Genomic DNA, 19507 nt, shown 5'->3' with positions numbered 1-19507 from the left:
TGGGAGCGCTTGTGAAAGGTAATGGCAATTTTTCGATGAAGCAACACCGAAAACTTGCTCTTAAAGCGATACTTCAACATTTTGGCAAATTGGCCCATCTAGGGCAATTCGGTAGTCATTTAGAACAGCATACTTACTTTTTTTGTGAGGGCGAGCTGTTGTTTATTCAGCGGTGAGTCTGAGGAGAGCTTCACGGCGGACATAATGGAAGTGGATGGTACAGTAGCTTCCCTCGTCAAACTCATCAATCCAACACAATCCAACAACCCCAAAACACACTCTGGTGGACACGTTATAATCCCCACATTCACTACGCTGTGAAATATTAATGCAAAATTACGAGATTGAGCGTTTTTTTGCGAAGATTGCTAAAACGGAACTACTTACTAAACATGGCGTCTGGGCGTAGTGATCTCAAAAGAAAAAGTAGTTCCCAATATTTGCTTCAATGTCGTAATGCTACAATATTATTTATTGGTGTTTCACAGCGTAGTGAATGTGCGGATTATAACGTGTCCACCAAAGTGTGTTTTGGGGTTGTTGGATTGTGTATTTGATGAGTTACAGCAACTGTACCGTCCACTTCCATTATGTCCGCCGTGAAGCTCTCCTCAGACGCACCGCTGAATAAACAACAGCTCGCCCTCACAAAAAAAGTAAGTATGCTGTTCTAAATGACTACCGAATTGCCCTAGATGGGCCAATTTGCCAAAATGTTGAAGTATCGCTTTAAGAGGTGAGTGGCGCTGTTCAAATGAATGTTTTATTTGATTGTGGTCCTCTGAATATTTGGGGTTATCGTCATCTGATCTTCATGATACGAACTTCTGTTTCTCTACTTACTGGTACGACTATGTTGTTGCCTGATGTTGCTTCCCTTGAGGAGAGATTCTGGCTGCCAAGATCACATTAGCTCAAAGGCGGTTCGTGATCTGCCTTGGAAAAAACTGAAAACATTTTAAAGTCCACAGTGTTTACCACAGCAGTTTTGTTAAATATTTGTATATTTAATCACTGATTTAATTTTGAGTTACAATCAGAGATGACATATCTAGACACATTGTAGAAGTAAAGTTACCAGTTTACCGAATGACTACATCTGCTGATTGTTTGAGTATTCAGATAAACTAAGAACATGCGAACTCCATAGAGAGAACTTTGGCTTGGAGATGAACTGCAGTCCTTTAGCTTTATGGCCTCCATATTTTGATGTGGGGAACTCATGCGAGGACACACAGGAAAAAAGACCTCACTACTGACTGACCCAACCACATTTACTCACCAAGAAGTCATGTGGTAAATAACAGGAAGGGCACTTTCTTAAGTTCTCATGCCAGACCCCTTCTTCTGTACAGATTGAACAAAGGGAAAGAAACATGTTAGTGGGCAGCAGACACACTAGCAGCTCTTGTTAAACTTTATATATTAGCCAAACTAACCGCCCTGCTAATCTGCTGCCAGTGGTTTAGCTGAAAAGTCATAAGTGGACATGTGCAGTCACCGAATGTGGACTATTTCATTAAAAACTGGGCAAAGCTAATTAGCCTTCTCATGAAAGCAGTTTGGGACGGAGCACACACATGCTAGTGTGAACCCGTTGTTTTCATATTCCCACATTTCATTGGTGATCTTTTTCCATATTTGTTCAAGGCAAATGACTGTTTTGCTTCCGAGATGTCAGTCACAGAATGGAAGCTTTATTTAAGAATGAAGGGCACCGGCGAAGACGCCGAGGGGGTAGGTCGAGGCCAAAAAGAGAAGGAGAAAGCGGCGAGTCACCGCGGAGACATCCGGTCTGCAGCCTGTGAACAAAGCCGTGGAACAGGGGAACAAAGCAGGAGTCTGGAGCTGAGATATTGCAGACTGCTTGGCCCCTCTGTCTGGAAGTGTACGTGCCGCAGAGCAGGACTCGGGCTGTGAAGGGACACTGGGGGTGGAGCAGGGCTTTTTCGCTGCTCTGTCAGTCAGCTGTCAAGTTGTCCTGTATCACTCTCATAGTAGTTACCGAAACATAATGTTCCTTTCTCGGCCCGCTCACCCATCGCTGTCTCCTTCATGTCTTTTCTCCCATCTTTTACCTGGTCTCTCTTCGCTCCTTCCTATTTGCCGTTTCCTTCCCCCCCCCCCCCCCCCCCCCCCCGTTCTCTTCTGATCACCATCATTACGTTCTGCGCCCTGCTCCCTCCTCTCCTCGTGTCCTTCACTCCTCCCCTCCATCCTTCAAATGTTGGTAGGCAGCAGAACAATATCCAGGGGGTCACGGTGACCGGCGGCCCCCTCCCTGTGGTCACTTCCCTCTATTGTGGCCGGGTTCTGCTGCTGATTGGCTCCTGCACTCTATTAACCACACATACAGGCTCAATCACCACTGTGCTCCGCTCTGCTGCAGACCTGAGTACATGCATGAGAGCAGGATGCCTCAGGAAGTGTGTGACCAGTTCCCAACATAACATTTGAACGGCAGCCAAAATTCAGTATACAAGTTTACAGAAGTGAAATGTAAAAATAAACTAGCACAATATGTCTATGAAATTGAGTTACTAGCTTCATGTCTCCATATTCAAAGCATAGGTGTGTCTGTAAAGGAAAGGTGTGGGGTTTAAATACTTTGAAATGATACCAGTGTGCCAATGTGTACATGAGAACAGACCCTGCATAGCAGTCATAATGGGGTCGGAGTTTGACACCAGAATGCTACCAGACTGGAAGAAATGGGGGGAACAAAATTGCCTCCATCAAGTGAAAATGTTCTTCATAGATGGAAGGCCTCTGAAGGCAAGAAGCATTACGAATAAATGACTCAAAAAAGTGAAATATGGATTCTTGATGTCATTGTGAATTTGATTTAAAAAAAAAAAAAAAAAAGCTTGAAGATTTTCTCAGTTCAAAAAAATAAGCTGGCCTTAAGCTGTATCTTTTAATATAAAATGCTTTCTTTTCATGCTCAAAAAAGTCTATCCAAAATTTCATTTACGGTGAAAATGTGGGGTTCCACTTCCTTTCACAGAAGCAGAGTGCTATAAAAAGTGTCTGCAGCCACAAAGGCGTGTATTTTAATATTGTAGAGATGTCGTATCAGAAGAATTAGAAACAAAAGGAGCAAAAACAGCTAAATCAGCCTTTGTTGTTGAGATGTGAATTGTGTTTCTCACATGGTTTATTGAGAAAGCTCAGAGAAAGATTAAGCTTTATTCTCAAAAAAGGCTGCTTAACTCTCTCTTCCACAGACTCGGCACGCAAATTTCTCATCACCACAATTTCTTGACTGTTTGTGGCATCAAGAAAATGAAACGCTACCAGAAATGAACCTTCTTGACAGTTCAATACTCAGTGAAGATTTGAATAAATCCTGGTGATCTGATCATAGCCAAAGGGTTAGAATTACAAAATATACTTGGTTGAAATGCAGAGCCAGACATTAAACTTATTCCTGCTTCTCATGAATTTACCTCTAAATGAAAGACATTCCCGGTATACGTCTACCAGAAATTTTAGTAGTGATTTATGACTGTCTTAGAAGTTCTTACATTTGTGGCAATTTCCCTGGACATTAATAAACAGGTAACCCAAACCCAGAGACGACCAGAGGGGTAATATGTGGCCTTGTTGGCCGAACGCTGCCCAGGTCTGGAAAGAGGATTACAAATGTGTTGACTACGGGAAATAACACACACCACAAAAAAAAAAAAAAAGAAAAGCAAAAGTCCTGATGCTCTTGGTAAGCTTCAGCAGGTTTCTCTTCCTGGTATTAATATTCACTAAAAGAGGCTCCTGAAATGTGTCTGCCACAGAAATAAGAGTCTTAAATACTTCACAAATACAACGTAAAACACACAACATGCATACGTAGGGAATTGGGCTGAATCCAACTGAGGAGACGGAGTGACTGTTAGTATAAAGTAACACAGGGAGGATGAGTAACTGAAGCCTTTTTTAATCATCCAGAGAGCTGCCTTGAACAGAGCCGTGCACAAGTGAAACCCGCTGCTGCAGCAGTTGTTACATTTCCATAGGGTGCTGCAGTTTTTTACTTTTTTTTTTTTTTCCACTCTGACACTTTGATCCCACAATGGCTTCATCTCCTCCTGTAGCTAGCTAGCCCACCACGTTCTTTGATGTACCTGTCTATCCAGTCTGTGGCCCTGTTCTCAGATCACTTATTAAATGAGACATGGATGTCAGGACCTCACATCTTTGCCTCTTATCACAGATCACCAGCTATACGTGACTGTGGCAGGTCCAAATCTCTCCTCTTTCTACTGCTGGCAGGCATCAGATGCACACTGAAGTTACATGAAAGCCCTAAATAAAAAAAAAAAAAAAATGAAAATTGAAAAATAGGGCGGAGAGGATCATGAAACATTGAACAAATCCTGTACAAGACAGATTTTCACAGAAAAACAATTTAAGAAGTTGTAAATGTTAACTTGACTCCTGACATTAGGATTAGATGTTGAATAGTCAGGACTACAAAGCCACTGTTAATAGCAATCATTTACTGGTTATTATAATAATAAATTAGATGGCTCGCAAATCATGACATACATGAAAAAAATGTATTTTACTTTTTAACAGTCTATGTGTTTACATCAGCATTCAGCTCTGTAGCATGATCTATATGAAATCTAATTTTATATCTCAAATTCACCTTTTAAATCAGTTCTATGGTCTTAGTCAAGCACAGGTTTGTCAAATAAATTTAAAACATTACACCTCCGTTCAAAACTCCAAACAAGCCACACATCCTAGCGTGGAACTCCGAAGGACACAGCAGGGAGAAATTTTGGTCCAGGCAACAAATCATCCAAATTATTTCAGCGTATGCATCTCCACTCTTCTCAGGATTTTATGTGTTCCCCATGTTGTATTTACAGTCTCTCTCTCTCTCTCCCACTCTGTCTTTCCCTCTCTCTCTCTCTCCTTTGCTCTCAGCAACCTGTCCTGTAATGCCACCCCTGGGGCAGTTTTAAATTTATTGCTCTTGGCCCAGAGCCCTCGCTACATAAATAAGCTGAGAGAAACAATGGACTCTACTGAATGAGCATCATACCAGAATTGTTACACACCAGAAGGGACAGGAAAACATGCACTTCACTTTCTATGCTATTGCGGAGAAAGTTCTATAATCGTTAGTCTCCATTTCTATTCTTCACATTTCCATCCCTGTTAGCTTCACTCATTTCCTTATTTTCCTTCCTCGTTACTTATACCCTGTCCGCACTGAGCCAGCGTCATTGTTATGAATGGCTCAACAATGGCATCTGACCCGGGTGCACGACCCCAACAGCAAATCCTTAGAAAAATAAAGCTCTTTTAAGAGTGTACCAGGGGGAAACCGGTTAGATTTTCATACTGAAAGATGGTTGAGCGCTTCAGAAGCTAAATAAGGCTTTGTGTCTAGATTACAGCAGGCGAGGCTGTTGTTGCATCGGAGCTCCACGGCTTTGTAGAGTGGATCTGAAAAGGAGGCGTCCCCTCCTTTAGCATCTCATGCAGCCTCTCCCTGTGACCTTTGATCTTCACTGAAAAGGCTACAGGGTTTGTTAACTTCCTGTAAAGGCAGACTCTCACACCCAAACCTATAATACAACTAAAAAACACACCTCGGTCAGAGCTGTGAAATTATTTCTACATAATTACCTACAGCTCATGTGAAATGCAGAATTTGTGGTGGTAGTGACTTCTGCGCTAAAGGTTTTGTGTAGTATTAAATGTAGATGAAAATACATATTGTTTTATTTAGTATTATACAAGTTACACTAGTTTTCTCTTCCTTTGTGTTTTATGTCTGCAGAGGACTGACAAGATAGGAGCACATCTTATGTTAATTCTACAGCATGAGTGGCTTAATGGGATCGGCAGTTAGACAGAAAATGTGGAAACATTAGTAGGAAAATCTTCATACGCAGAAAGTCCCCCACTGGACTTGACCCAGAGCTATTCTCTACTGTGAGACGAGTGCTATATTTCAGATATTAAGAAAAACAACTAAAACAGCAGCACAGTAGAACTATTTAATTAAAACCAAGAGGCTTTCCATCTCCTGTCTTTCTGAAAAAATAATTCTAGATGCTTCTCTGAACCACCAAAAATAAAATTTAAGTCTTTATTCTACGTTCTGATTACTTGACCTGTGTATAAATTCAGCATGTCTACTATGTACGTGCACGTTTTGATGGAATTCCCATCACTGCATGCAAATTGAGGCCAAAACTGCAGTCAGAATGTCAATGATTACCTATCGTACCGCATTTAGTTTGCGCAAGCAGAAGACGGGCATTATATTGGATAGAGTCGCATTTGTTATAGAGAAAATTCTGTCATTGAAATGCACGAGCGATGTTTGCCCTTGACTACACCTGTAGCTTCCGTAAAATGAGCTTTTGGTCCAATCAAACATTGAATCCTGCCTGTAAATTAGCAAGACTCGGCTGCACAGCTATCACTGTCTACTCCATTATCACTAGCTACCTTGAGGACATAAAAAAAAAACCTGGATGAAAAGCCGTTTTTCCTCTTATTCAGCTGCCATGAATCTGAAATCGTCATCATACCGCCTTAAGCACCACACGCAAAGCTTCTCTCTGTGTTGACAGTTCCCATTATTTCTCCATTTCTTTTTGATTCGCCTTTTCCTTGAAACTTTAAATGAATCACATTGTCAAAAACCGTCTTTTCCTTCCATTTGAAGGCATCGACCTCACACTCATACCTTCTCCACTGCACACCTGTGTTTATCTACTCATTTCGGTGTTGCGGCAATGCCTTGCTTGTCAATGGCCAATCAAACACATGTGCGGTGACAGCAGCAGCGGCAGTATTCTGGGGTTTATGTTGCAGAGGACAGAGTCATTGTTGCTGTGATAATGCTTTGGCTTTACAGCAATCTGTCATGCTGCCGCTAATTGCTGTGCAGTATGTTGCTGTCCAAAGAATGCTGATGGATCTGTTACTTCAAAAGGGGGATATCCTGAAATCCTCGGTCCCCGCAGCAACCGTCACACCAGTTGAAGCACTTATGTTACGCAGCTTTTTTGTCTCAGCATGGGGGATGGGATGAGGGGCTATTTCCTTTCTGGCTCGCATTGACTTAAAGGCTTGTTACAAGCAGAATTTTCCATTTTAATGCCGTACAAGAATAAAGACACTGATTTTTCATGGCACATATTCACAGAAAATATGTCAATGCTACCGTCACCTCAGATTTTCCAGAGTTTCACGAGAGCGCGTCCCATAAATGACAAATAACTCATGGTGACTGTTCAGTACTGCTCTGCTAAACAGGCCTGATGCGTTTTCTGTGAAGACACTGGGTTTAATCCCACATATTTTACACCTGGTGGATCACTTGCCTTGCTAAGGAGATACTTAACAGAGCAACAACAGCAGTGGGATGCATTCAAGGAGTGTTTGTGAAGTTCTCAGAGTTTTGGACACAGAGATCCAATATCCTGTCCATCCATCTTCCGCCTGTGGTCCTATAGGACTGCCTGTGCCCTGTTCAGGGTCAGCGCAATCAAACACTTTTTTTGGAGACAAGGTGCAATGGAAATTGAATAAAACAGTATGTTACCATTTGATGAGGACCTGTACCTCTTGAGCTTGAAACAATTCAATTCAATATAGAAAATCAAAAAAGGTGCACAAAAAGCACGTGCAGATGATGTGAAGTCAGGAGTTCCTCTCCGGACAGGACCTAATTCCTTCTCCGAGAATTGTTTTGGGTGTGAACAGTTAATGTGGCCACTGATTATCTAACAAACGGGAAATGTCCTCATGGTCTCAAAGTTGCTTCGTCTGTGCATCGTTAAATAGGATTCTGTACATTCATCACCCAGTTGGTGATGATAGTATAAATTAGATTACGCTTTAATTTTGATACATGAAAGTACAAATAGTTCTGAAAGCATTGCTTATTATGAAGTCAGTTTTCCCCATGTGATCCTCTGTCTTTTTTATGGTATTTCTCCTACAAACTCCAAAATGTAAGCTATCCGTCAGACATTGTGTCGGTGTGTTGCTGCCGGCTCTCCTTCTCCTTCTCCCACTCGCACCGAAAGCCCTCGCCCCTCGCCCCTCCTTCGCCATCCTTGTCACGTCCACAGGGTTTGCACTGCCTGCCTCGGGGTGAGAGGTCTTCTGGCTGGGGACCAGGACAGCACATGCCTCTCTTTGATCTGCCCAACACTGGCTGCTACCTGCCGATAGGACACACACACACACACACACACACACACACACACACACACACACACACACACACATGCACTCAGACACACACACACACACACACACACACACACACACACATACACTCAGACACACACACACACACACACACACACACACACACACACACACACAGACAATTCTCCATCCGTCATTTCCTCCTCCTCTGTTTCTGTAATGTGCATTACAAACGGCACACACACACACACACACACACACACAGAGTTCTCTCCTCCTTCAGGTTTTATTTACTGCGGAAATCTCACTTATTGTAATGCAATCCCAACTGGCAGTGGAAAAATCCAACAAGTTAAAGGGTTGAAAAGAGCATGTGGTGGGCATCGTTTACTGTTTTGTGCACGCATGCGCCTGCATGCCCACGTGTGTGTGTGTGTGTGTGTGTGTGTGTGTGTGTGTGTGTGTGTGTGTGTGTGTGTGTGTGTGTGTGTGTGTGTGTGTGTGTGTGTGTGTGTGTGTGTGTGTGTGTGTGTGTGTGTGTGTGTGTGTGTGTGCGTGTGCTCTCAATGTCATCTGGTTACCATTTGAAGGCAGAATTACAGTTAATGATATCCTAGAGGAAAACTACAGTAGCTAAACATGCAACAGTTCCGCTGTTTTGTTTTGTGTGTGTGTGTGTGTGTGTGTGTGTGTGTGTGTGTGTGTGTGTGTGTGTGTGTGTGTGTGTGTGTGTGTGTGTGTGTGTGTGTGTGTGTGTGTGTGTGTGTGTGTGTGTGTGTGTGTGTGTGTGTGTGTGTCTGCTCTCCACCTACTTTTTCCTCTCTTCCAGACCTCTCTAGTGGGGAGAAAGAAAAAAAAAAAAAGAACTTGAAATCTGAGGGGAGAGAAAAAAGCAAAACTTGACAGTAATTAATACTGTTAATATGTTGCTGGGATGAGACAGGAAAAGAGTGCATATTTATACCCATTCATGCACTTTCTGCCTCTCACATTTGGATCAGAAAGCAACCATCCCCCAGCAGCCTCTGCGTGAGAGAAGTAGGTTAGAACAGCAGTGTCAAATATCAAGCTCTCCCTCACTCTCATTTGAATACAGCGTGTATTTGAGGATGTCTGAATGTGCAAAGTGTTCGCCCAAATAAGAAAATGAGGTTTGTACTTGTTGTGAACCAACATTTGTTCAACTTTACATCAAGATGTCATTGTGCCAGTATGATGCATGCACATATAGCTACTGTCCTTGAGCTGGAGTAAAAAGCTGTCTTGAGCCACAGGAATACAAAAGGATCCTCCTGTATATACCAATTTCCTCTTACTTTCTGTTTTTTTGTATTTCAAGCTGTTGGATAAAAACAACAAAAGAGAAAACCTTCTGTTCAATCTCAAATTGAGTGGCATTCACAACAAACTTTACCAGTAAGAACCCCAAATCGAGCCCTACATTTATTATCCACAGTGTCTAATCCAAGAATATAGTAATCATATCAAATAATTCAAAGAATTCTAGACTTTAATTTCTTTACTTTTATGAACCGAAAGACTGTTAACCCTTTCAAATTGAATTCTACCTTTTTTTCCCTGTTTTTGTTGTATTTTTAATATTCTCTCCCACTAATATTAGTTAACGGGGTACAACACTGTACAGCTCCAAAATTATTGCATATTCTATGCATGAAATTAACCCAAAATTGAAATCTCGCTCTTGATCTCTATCAAACTTCATTCTGTTAACTTTACAAAGGCACAACTGGTGACCGCGCTGCGCTCCAAGACCTCATTAGACTGTGTGAGTGTACCTAATGTTGTGGCTGGTATGTACACAACAGCGCTGGTCCTAGGCTCCATGTAACCATGGTAACAGCACATACTGATGCCGAGCGAAGGAGGGAGTGTGCGGTTTGATTGACGGGGCCAATGTTTAATGGATTGCCGATGGTCTTATTTCATTTTCACTGGAAGTGAACTGTACACGCAGGGGCAACATCCACCAGTGTGCACAGCCTACGTACATCCAAACCAGATTCCACTTCACAGCGAAACATCTCACTTACCCACACGGTTTAGAAATACTGGTTTGGCTTAATGAATTATTCTGATTCTTTTCTGATTCGCGTTGTTTCAGTGTTGTTCTCTCTTCCAAAAGCAATTAGAGTATCTTCACTTTTATAAGACGTCTCAGCAACGAGGCTTTTCAAAGTGATTTACATTAACAAACTTGAACAGACAGAAACGCAGAATTCAAAGCACTTAAAAGTTACTTTGAGTAGGCAGAACTCAGAACTTCTTTATAGTTTTATGTATTTTAAGCTAGACATCTGCGGGTGTCACAGAAAATGGAGCTTGAACTATTCGTAAAGCAACAGTAACAGTGGGTTGTCTGCCTTTGCATCTACAAAGGAGGTGTTCAGGTACATTGTTGAGTGTGTATCACCCGCATTTTACAGTGTCTCACAGACAAGCAAGAAATAATAAGAAACCTTGTTTGGGGGGGAAAAAAAGGTACACCGATCATGTTTCGACTTCTGTTCGGTCAGATGGGCTGAAACACAGCTGGATTAACTTCTGCATTCGAAAGAATATTTTTTTTTGTACATTTGACTCCTCCGTTCTAGCTTCTGTCTGAGTCTGATTTCTTTCTTCCTCTCTTTCTTTCCGTTAAGATTTTACTGAGCAGTTGTTGATGTTTCTCAGGAACTCCAAGGTTAACGCCGCACAAAATAAGGTCGTGACACGTACTTGACTTTCTGCCAGAAAATCCCGCAATTAAAAGCGGCTCCTTTCATCGATGGTAAAGAGCGTCGTCGTGGGGTTTCAACACCTCGCCGCGATGACGCACAATGATGGTGATTCATAAGCGTCCAAGAAGTCAATTCACTGTTCATTACTTGGTAAATAGCTGCATGTTTATTGTGTAGAAAGCAGTGATTAGGTGAATGAGGGAGTCATTTTGGCCACTCCTGTGTTAATAGCTATCCGGCCCGCACCTGCCAAAAAAATAACAATCAGGGATTCTCAGTCATCCTGCGTTTAGGAGCAAAGATGTCTGACATCCTTGTTGCAGCAACATGTGTTCATACAGTCAGTTAATCAAAGCTGGCTTTAAAGAGAGTTGCGGTTGTGGATATAATGGCATGCACACACACACACACACACACACACACACACACACACACGGAGAGCACAAAGAAAAACAAGCGTCTTCCAGTGTACATTTGCTTGTGCACTTTGCCTCCACTTTCCTCGGATTGATTGAAGTCGCTGACAGCCGCCGTCTCTGACTCTTTGATTTGTCTCTAACAGGTTTTCCCGCCCCTTCCTAACGAGGCAGAGATCGCGCACACCAAAAAGCTTTTCCGACGCAGGAGGAACGACCGACGGTAACGACGAATCTCGAGCCTGACACACACCTACCTCGTGAGAGGGGAATGTTTTTGTTTCTTCCATGTTGATGTGAGCGCACAGCAAGACCCGTAGCCTCAACATCCCTCCTGTCCAAACTAACATTAAGGCAGGAATGCAGGCTCCACAACTCACCGCAGATAGGAAAAAAAAAAAAAAAGAAAAAAGGACACACTGAAGGTTTTTTTCTTCCAAGTTTAGTCATACGTGTTTACTTGTGGTATTTACTGTCTTCTCTCTCACTAAAGATGTACTTGTCACATCGTGCAACATTTAACCTGCTGTCACACAAATCCCAGCTCGGTTCAAACTGGATTCTGTGCTGCCACATCAACTCTAATTGTATACACTCTAAAATCTAATTTCACCCAAGTCTGACTTCATTGAAACCAGGTCCTTGAGAGGAAGAAAAAAAAATCTCTCTCGTTCTCTTGCTCCCTGCCCCTGATGTCACTGGAAAACCGTTCTTCAGTTGCTAAGAGACCGGCAAAGAGAAAAATATTTTGGTTGTATTTGTGGTTTAAAAAGAGGAAATGGTATCTAAACCAAATGGGCAAAAGCACTTTCATCCTTGTTTTTAAGCAAAGAGAATAATTACTTCTGTCCGGAGCTGTTGCATTTGTGCGCGATGGATGCAGCGCCGGCCTGGGAGAAAGAAAAGAACAAAAATATGAAGTTGGACCTACAGAGGTTTGCTTAGGTCTCCACTGATTACCTGTGATTTGTGAGCCAGAGAGAGAGAAAGAATAAGAGACCATCCTGTTTTCAAGAGTGTTTTGCTTCCAGCCTTATTTTCTCAGCGCTGCACAACATAGGAGGCACACTTGAATTTGAAAGGTTAGCTTTTAAATCAGAAGCATTTACTGAGAATGAGACAGTGTTTCTCCTTGGGATTCAATAAAATAATTTAAAATAATCGAAAAGCTTTGAATCACATAAAGTAAAGGGTTTTTTTTTTTTACATTATGAATTAAATTAATTGAACTCTGATAATGTCTGTAACATATTTTTTATTTTACATATTTCCTTGATGAGTGCGTCAAAAGTTTAGATGAAGCTGTTTGACAAATCTACAAGCCCAATGCTGCACTAATGTGTTATTATTCATCCCCGATGCATTAATACTGTCAGCTGGCATTCATCCTCCTGCCTGTTTAACACCAATGCCAGGCATCGCACAAGCTGGCCAAATATATTTGTGCAGCCCAAACAAAGGGAGCAGCGTGAAGTTAAGAATGAATATATTAAAGGAAGGTTGAGGCAGAAGTGTGGAGTTATAAGAAACGGGGATCAGTACAACTTCCTCATTATAAGCAGACAAACACTGGATTACAAAGTGAAGAGTGAGTGAAAGAGTGAAACAGAAGACACGAGAGTGCCATCAGAGTTGGCGCAACCTAAAAGAAATATGGTCTTTACAATGAAAAGACAAAAGAGACTCTTCCCTAGATGCATAAAACTGAATTAATAAAGAATCACCAGTTGCGACTGTGCGAAGCTGCACACTGCTGGGGGTCATTGTTTGATATTTTCTATATGAAGCTTAGTGTGTTTGATCATGAAACACATTAACATCTGTTTGTCTACCAAACATGCAAATCATGTGAAGTCCAAAGAAGATGATGAACCGCACAAAGATTATTTATATATCATGCGTGTGATGCATCAACACGGCGAAGTTACGAAAAGAAAAAAGTGTAAAGTGAAGTTGCTGGAAGCGGCTGATGAAATATGGCTCTAAAAATTGATCATCAGACTGTATGTTCAAAGCATGAGGGCTGTATTGAACAAAAGCACCAGAAAGAGAAAGAGTGGGACTGTGAGATTGAGTAAAGGAAAAGTGTAGGCTGGCTGTGGCAGGAAGGAAAAGAAAGGGGAGGTGGTGCATGTGTTTCTACTTTAGTAGGCACGTCAAGCAGGGCTGAAATTAGTTGTGATTTACTGGAATGTGCTGCTTACCGCTTTCTGCTTCAAAACAGAAAAAAAAAAGGGAGCGACGAAGGCGCACATCAGCTCTTTCTTTGTACATTCTGCTCTTTCTGAAGGAATTTGTTAATTACTGAGAAGCTTTTGCACAAATAGACTTAATTTTCTAAGAAGTAGAAGAAGTGCTTTCTGTCTACAAGGTGGTGTTTTTTTTTTTTTTTTTTTTTTTGTATTTTATTTTGTTTTCAGCCTATTTGCAGCTGAAAAAAAGCCCGAGCTTTTCCTCAGTATTGTTAGAAGCTGAACAGACAAATGTCAGAGGACTTGATGAACAGAGTTGAAATACGCTTGCAGAACGATTCCTCCATTTGGCTCTCGGCCAGAATGTTTTTTTTTTTTTTTTTTGACTTAGTTTGCGTCTGTGTTCACGCACCGCAGGACGAGCAAACAGAAACGGGGTGGTTGTATTAAAATCTTGAGTGGCTGCTCAGCTAAAAAGTCTGTGCGCTGGCAAAGAAAAGATGTGAAGACATTCTCTTTGTCAGATTTATGAACGCCTCGAACTGGAACCGGCTGCCGGTGCAATAGCCGCCTTTCCACTTCCACAGTTCATCAGAAATAGATGTGGATACACCCTGAATCGCTTGTTTGCATGTCAATACTTTTACCCTCTCCAGCAGCAGTTTGAGCCTGTGAACTGAAAAACATTTTCAACTCCCGAACAGCATCAGAGGGGCTGTCTTCACATACTGCTGCGGTTATTAATAGTTGCTGTCTTGTTGATTCATTGAGTGCAACTTTAAAGCACCATCAGTGTTATCTTCGCAGTCATTGTTACCTCACATCAGAATCACCATCTATGATTAATTCGTGGTACTCGTATTAAAAGTGCTGAGATAAATTAAAAAGATTATCGACTGAGGAAAATAATGGGTGAAAGATTGTTGAATTGCTTGGTAATTTTCACTAGACTCACATGATCGATTCCAATTAAGTTTAGCAATGCCTGAAGACGTTGTAAAGGTATTACAAAGTAAAACTTCTCTTTTAGACGTTCGTCCTTTGCCTAGTTTTCGGTATTTTTTTCTTCCACTTTCTGTGTGGGAAACATGCATGTGACCCCCAGCTCCACTTCTTTTTCTGCACAATGAGCCGCCTGCTTTCTCTCCTCAGAACTTGCGGGCCGCGATGACTCAAAGTTATTGAGTGTAATCGATAAAAGTTATGCATGCATGAACGCACGCGCGTACAGTACGCTTCCGAGTGTTGATTTTCAATCTTAAGACTCGGCAATGCAAATGTTCAGTCAGGCAGTCGAATCCTGTCTCCCCACAGTCCATTAAGCCAGCGCGTTCGTGTCCCGTTTGAAGCTTCGGCCACGTTATTGACCATCGGGCCTGCGGGCTTCTCCTCCCCCCCCCCCCGGGCCAATCGATCGTCCAGTCTGGGTCAACCGATGGTTCCACGAGTTCTCCATCCACAGTCGCTTTCACAGCGACGTCATCATCAGCATTCCGCCCATGATCATATCTGACAGTTCGTTTCACCTTTTTCGGTCACCCTAGCATTCCTTTACATTTCTCCAACGTCTGTGCATGTTGTGTTTTAGTTGTCAACCTGTAGTGTATTTTCTTTTTTTTTTTTCCCCTTCTTTGCTTTTTTTGCATTCCCACTTTTTCTCTCCTGGCTTCTCCTTCATGCCCCCTTTAAAAAAAAAAAAATCCACTGTGTATCCACACCTCTGACTCCATTCTTCTTCTATCCCTGATCTCTCCATTTTTCCCAATCAACTGCACTATAGCGCACCCTCCTCTCCTGCCTGTAGAACATTTGATCAATTCCTCCGAGACCAGTTAACTGTACTTCTGCCCAGTGGCCCGGTGGGGAAGCGCCAAGTCTCAGCCAGGTCAGTGACAACAAAATTGAGCTTCATAATTGCAAACTGAGACCTGAATACTCTTTCTGACCTTTTTGAAATTACATCTGATTTATTTCTTCTTAACAAAACACCTCAAAGGTCAGCCAATAACAGGTGATTGCCTTTTTTCCTTCCTTTGAAATATTCAAACTGTTCAGAATAAGAAGGAGACAGGTGAAAATAGAAGGATTTATTAAGGTGGGATACTGCAAGCAAACATCAAGCAGCAATTTCAATTTGATTAATACCTTCAAATTACCAGACTCATCATCCCAACTCCAAAAAAAAAGAAAAAAAATAGTAATTTCTCATTTGATTAGATGCTTGATCACTCCACAGTCAAGTCTGTTTCCAAGTAACGAGATATTGTGAGATGAAATTTCATCAGTGGCCTCATCATTTATCCTTAATGCAAACATCTCTCTGGCAGTAATGTGACTGATGGATGGTCAATCGCAGCAACACTCAAGCTACTGTGGAGCTCGCAGTCATTAAATGTGATTAACATTTTATTACTGTCTCCCTCTCACCTCCCCGCATCAGCAGTAGATCAAGAGAGCGGCTTATTAGAGCTGAGCCTAAACTAACAGCTACTGTGGCGAGCCAATGAATCATCAGATTAAGGACGAGAAATGCGCCGTGTTCCTCGGCTCTGCGCGTCGCGGAGCGGTCCGCGGCTTATCGGGAGATTAAGATATCTCACCCTGCAGAAATCAAATTAAAATGAGAGCTCATCACGTCTGTCAGTCAGCGCTGAAGTTTTAACCCATCAGATTTTATTCGTGGTCGAAGGGGCGCCGCTTGCGGCCAACGCAGTAACGGCGGGAAAACACTTAAAGCACTGTTCCGTTGGAGCAGCATGCATCACCGATGACAGTGCAACCAAATAAATATCGTCAATGAAACTGGTCACTCCTATTTGTTCACATGCTTCATACAGTTAATGTTTTCATTCCCCTTCACAGGCAGTTTCTAGAGTGCTTGCAATTTAGGGATTAGTGTCAAAAGTCAGGACTGCCACCCATCATTGTCTCCTTTGAACCAGCACGGAGCCGACCGGCAGCAGTGAAAACAGTAAACAGTTGATACTGTCAGAGCGGTGGAGCACAATTACTGCTAATTAGTGCTATCATCTCATACCAAGAATGTCCCCCATCAGGTTTTTGTTTGCATGTTCTTCCTGTGCACATTGTGTATCTTTCCCTTTCAGTCCGATTTCCTCCCACAGTCCAACAGTTCGCATTTCTATCTTCCAACAGGCAAGTAAGTCTGTCTGTCTCTGTTTTTGTCACAAAAAAAATAAACAAACAAGCAGAAGATTTTTTTCTCTTTTAATTGACATCATTTAACTGTATATATTCTAAAATTTCAAAGTCCCATTTTTCTCCTAACGTGTCATTAATATGCCACTGCCACAGTGCTTTTAGAACTGAGCAGTACAAAAGTTAAAATCTTAAAACCGTGCTGAAGAGCCTTATAGCTGGTGTTCGATGTAAAAGTGTGGGAGTATGTGATAAAAGGATATCTTGTGACAGACAGTAAACAACTTGCAATTAGCCGTGTTATTAAAAAAACAACAACTTGGCTGGTCCGTGGAAATGTGACAGACATGATATTTATATATTAATGAAACAAGGCTGCTTAGTGTCGGAGAGCCAGAAGATGAACTGTCTCCCAATCTCCCTGAGAGAGTGAAAGAAAAGGGCCAGGCAAGGCTTTAACCACATGATCACACACACAGACACACACACACAGACACACAGACACATACATAATCATATAAAGGTATAAATACATTCGAACTCGTTCACTTCCACAGAGTTTTCTTTACACTCATATAGGTGCCGATATGAAGAAAACACAACCAAGACTTAAATACAAAAAACAAATGAAAAAATTATGAAGGATTTTTATTTTCTGTCGTTGTGCGATTTGATCCGTACATATTTTACGGCATCAGTCATTTTCATGCACCATGACATCCAATATTGTTATGAAGCATGCTGGAGTCTGTCTGTTAAGCTCACAGAACATTTCCAAGGTTGTTTTTATACTCCGCTGTTTGAGATGGATTCTCACAAAAGAGGACTGAGAGTGAACTTGGAGTACGACTGTCACAAAGTCCTCTTTCACTCGGTCCAACGGTTGGAGCTTTTTTGTTCATCAGCCTCCAAAGTCTCAGGCTTGGTTTTTCATTTTCTGATATTTTGGTGCAAAAATCAAGCTGTTCCAAGGTTAGTTAAATTAAAAAAACCAAAGGATTTCACGAGGAATGAAGAAACCGTGACACCGATGGCCTCTACCAACTTTTAGGAAAGTTCTTTTTCTCTGCTCATCAATTCAGTCCCTCACAAGGCTCCTGCAGCTCGATGGGGTCACACATTTTTGCTTTTGTCCACATCGGTTTTTTGAGCTTTCTGCCTAATAAAGAAAACTCGAGTCGTCCTCAAAAAGTAGTTTGGAATAGACTGCAGGGTACTGCTACCGTTTTTTGGATGTGCAGGCAGATTAAGGTTCTCAATATGTAAAAACCATAGCTGGACAGATACTGTCCACAGTGATTCCTTATACTAATGTCATTTTGTATTATTTGATGCTTACAGTTTTTAAACATTTTCCACCAATGTCAGGGCACATTGTGATGGTGTTCAATATTAGGTGTGGCTGTAAATTGAGCCTTGATGTTTGTGTATAACAGTCCATCTCAAGATGGAATGTATCCAAATCCAGGTGAGCCAGCGTTTGCTGGTTGGGTATGTGGTAGTTCACATGGCGAGGCAGATAATAGGTCGCCTCCTTGGTGCCAGCGTAGCTAATCCTCTGGACCATATGTCAGCGGCTTGTCAGGTCCAGAGCCAGTGCAGCACAGGGACACAGCAATGCAGGACAGGAAAACACTGACACACTGTGCATCCACATGTAAGCAGGCTCGTGTTTCCATAGCCGGGTAGATGGATGATAGGTTAGTGTTTGTAGATGTCGCAGTCGCATTTGCAGGACAGCAGCGGTTAGTGTCTGGGAGGAAGATGAGCAAAGGCTACAGTGACACGGGAGTGGACGGTACAAGCCAGCTGCTGCAGCATCACAACCAGACTAACCCAAACCTGCTCTCATTTCAGGAGACAGCAGCGGCCTCAAGGAGGAGGAGGAGGAGGAGGAGGAGGGAAGAACCAGCCCCAGCAGAGTCAACAACTGTCACCGCAGCAGCAGCAGAGAGATCAACCCCAGCAGCAGTCTCCAAACCAACAGCAGCAGAATCTAACAGAACCGGGGGATAACAGGAGCAACAGCGCTGGTCGGCCGCCTCGCCAGTACCAAGGGGGACATGGGCAGCGCCAGGGAGGACCCCCTCACCACGGTTACAGCCAGAACCGGCGTTGGCACCACAATCAGAAAGGTCAGGGCCATGGACAGACAAACGCTCCAGGTGATAAAGGAGTGTCCCCAAGAACAACCAAAGACAAAGAGACTGAGAATGTAAAACTGGGCGAGGAGCAGATCAGGCCGCCGCAAGACCGCGGCAGCAAGAGTCCCAGCGAATCACCCAAATCTGACGCAACAGCAAAGACAAATTCCTTCCCAGATCTGAGAGTTCATAAGGAATCTCCCAGCCCACCACGGAGCGGGAAGACGGGCGGGGACCAATCGGAGCAGCCCAAAATCAGCCTGCTGCAGTCGTCAAAGGAAAGGCTGTTGAGGAGACTAAAGGACAAGGTACCGAAAAGCTGCTTAGTGCCTGTCAGTCAGCATTAAGGCAACCTGGACTCTGGCGGATACACACAGACACACGCACACGTTTGGTCTTATAATTACTTACATTACATGCTCAAACACACATGAGACCCGCAGAAGCATTTTTGCCCACACGGTCTCGCTCGACTCTTTCGCCAATGCATTTATTTAGCATTCAGGCTAACGCTCTGGCAGAGAGGAGAGCGCACGTTCTCACCGAGGAGGTGAAGAAACTAAAGTGGCATTAGCTTAACGGTTTTTGATGTTCGCCGCTGTGCACTAAATTGATGAGTCGGCCAACTGTGTTGCTGCTCTCAGCTTCCTCTTTCTCGCGCTAACTCATTA

The 19507-nt window shown here is 42.6% G+C and overlaps 1 protein-coding gene across 2 annotated transcripts in view; it reads left to right on the top strand.

Annotated features, from left to right (window-relative positions):
• Window positions 1–19507, top strand: part of ctif (CBP80/20-dependent translation initiation factor) — a 53273-nt gene that overhangs the window by 20542 nt on the left and 13224 nt on the right. Inside the window, exons 8-10 of one of the 2 annotated variants that reach the window (XM_030084506.1) lie at window positions 11488–11564; window positions 15314–15418; window positions 18550–19144. In XM_030084506.1, coding sequence (XP_029940366.1) covers window positions 11488–11564; window positions 15314–15418; window positions 18550–19144 — 777 coding nt within the window. The remainder of the gene's footprint in view (window positions 1–11487; window positions 11565–15313; window positions 15419–18549; window positions 19145–19507) is intronic. The other variant, XM_030084507.1, reaches the window with a different exon arrangement.

The sequence above is a fragment of the Salarias fasciatus genome (assembly GCF_902148845.1).
Source record: "Salarias fasciatus chromosome 7 unlocalized genomic scaffold, fSalaFa1.1 super_scaffold_4, whole genome shotgun sequence".
NCBI classification, from domain to species: domain Eukaryota; kingdom Metazoa; phylum Chordata; class Actinopteri; order Blenniiformes; family Blenniidae; genus Salarias; species Salarias fasciatus.
Note: the sequence above shows the minus strand (reverse complement) of the source record. Positions and strands in the feature narration are given on the sequence as shown.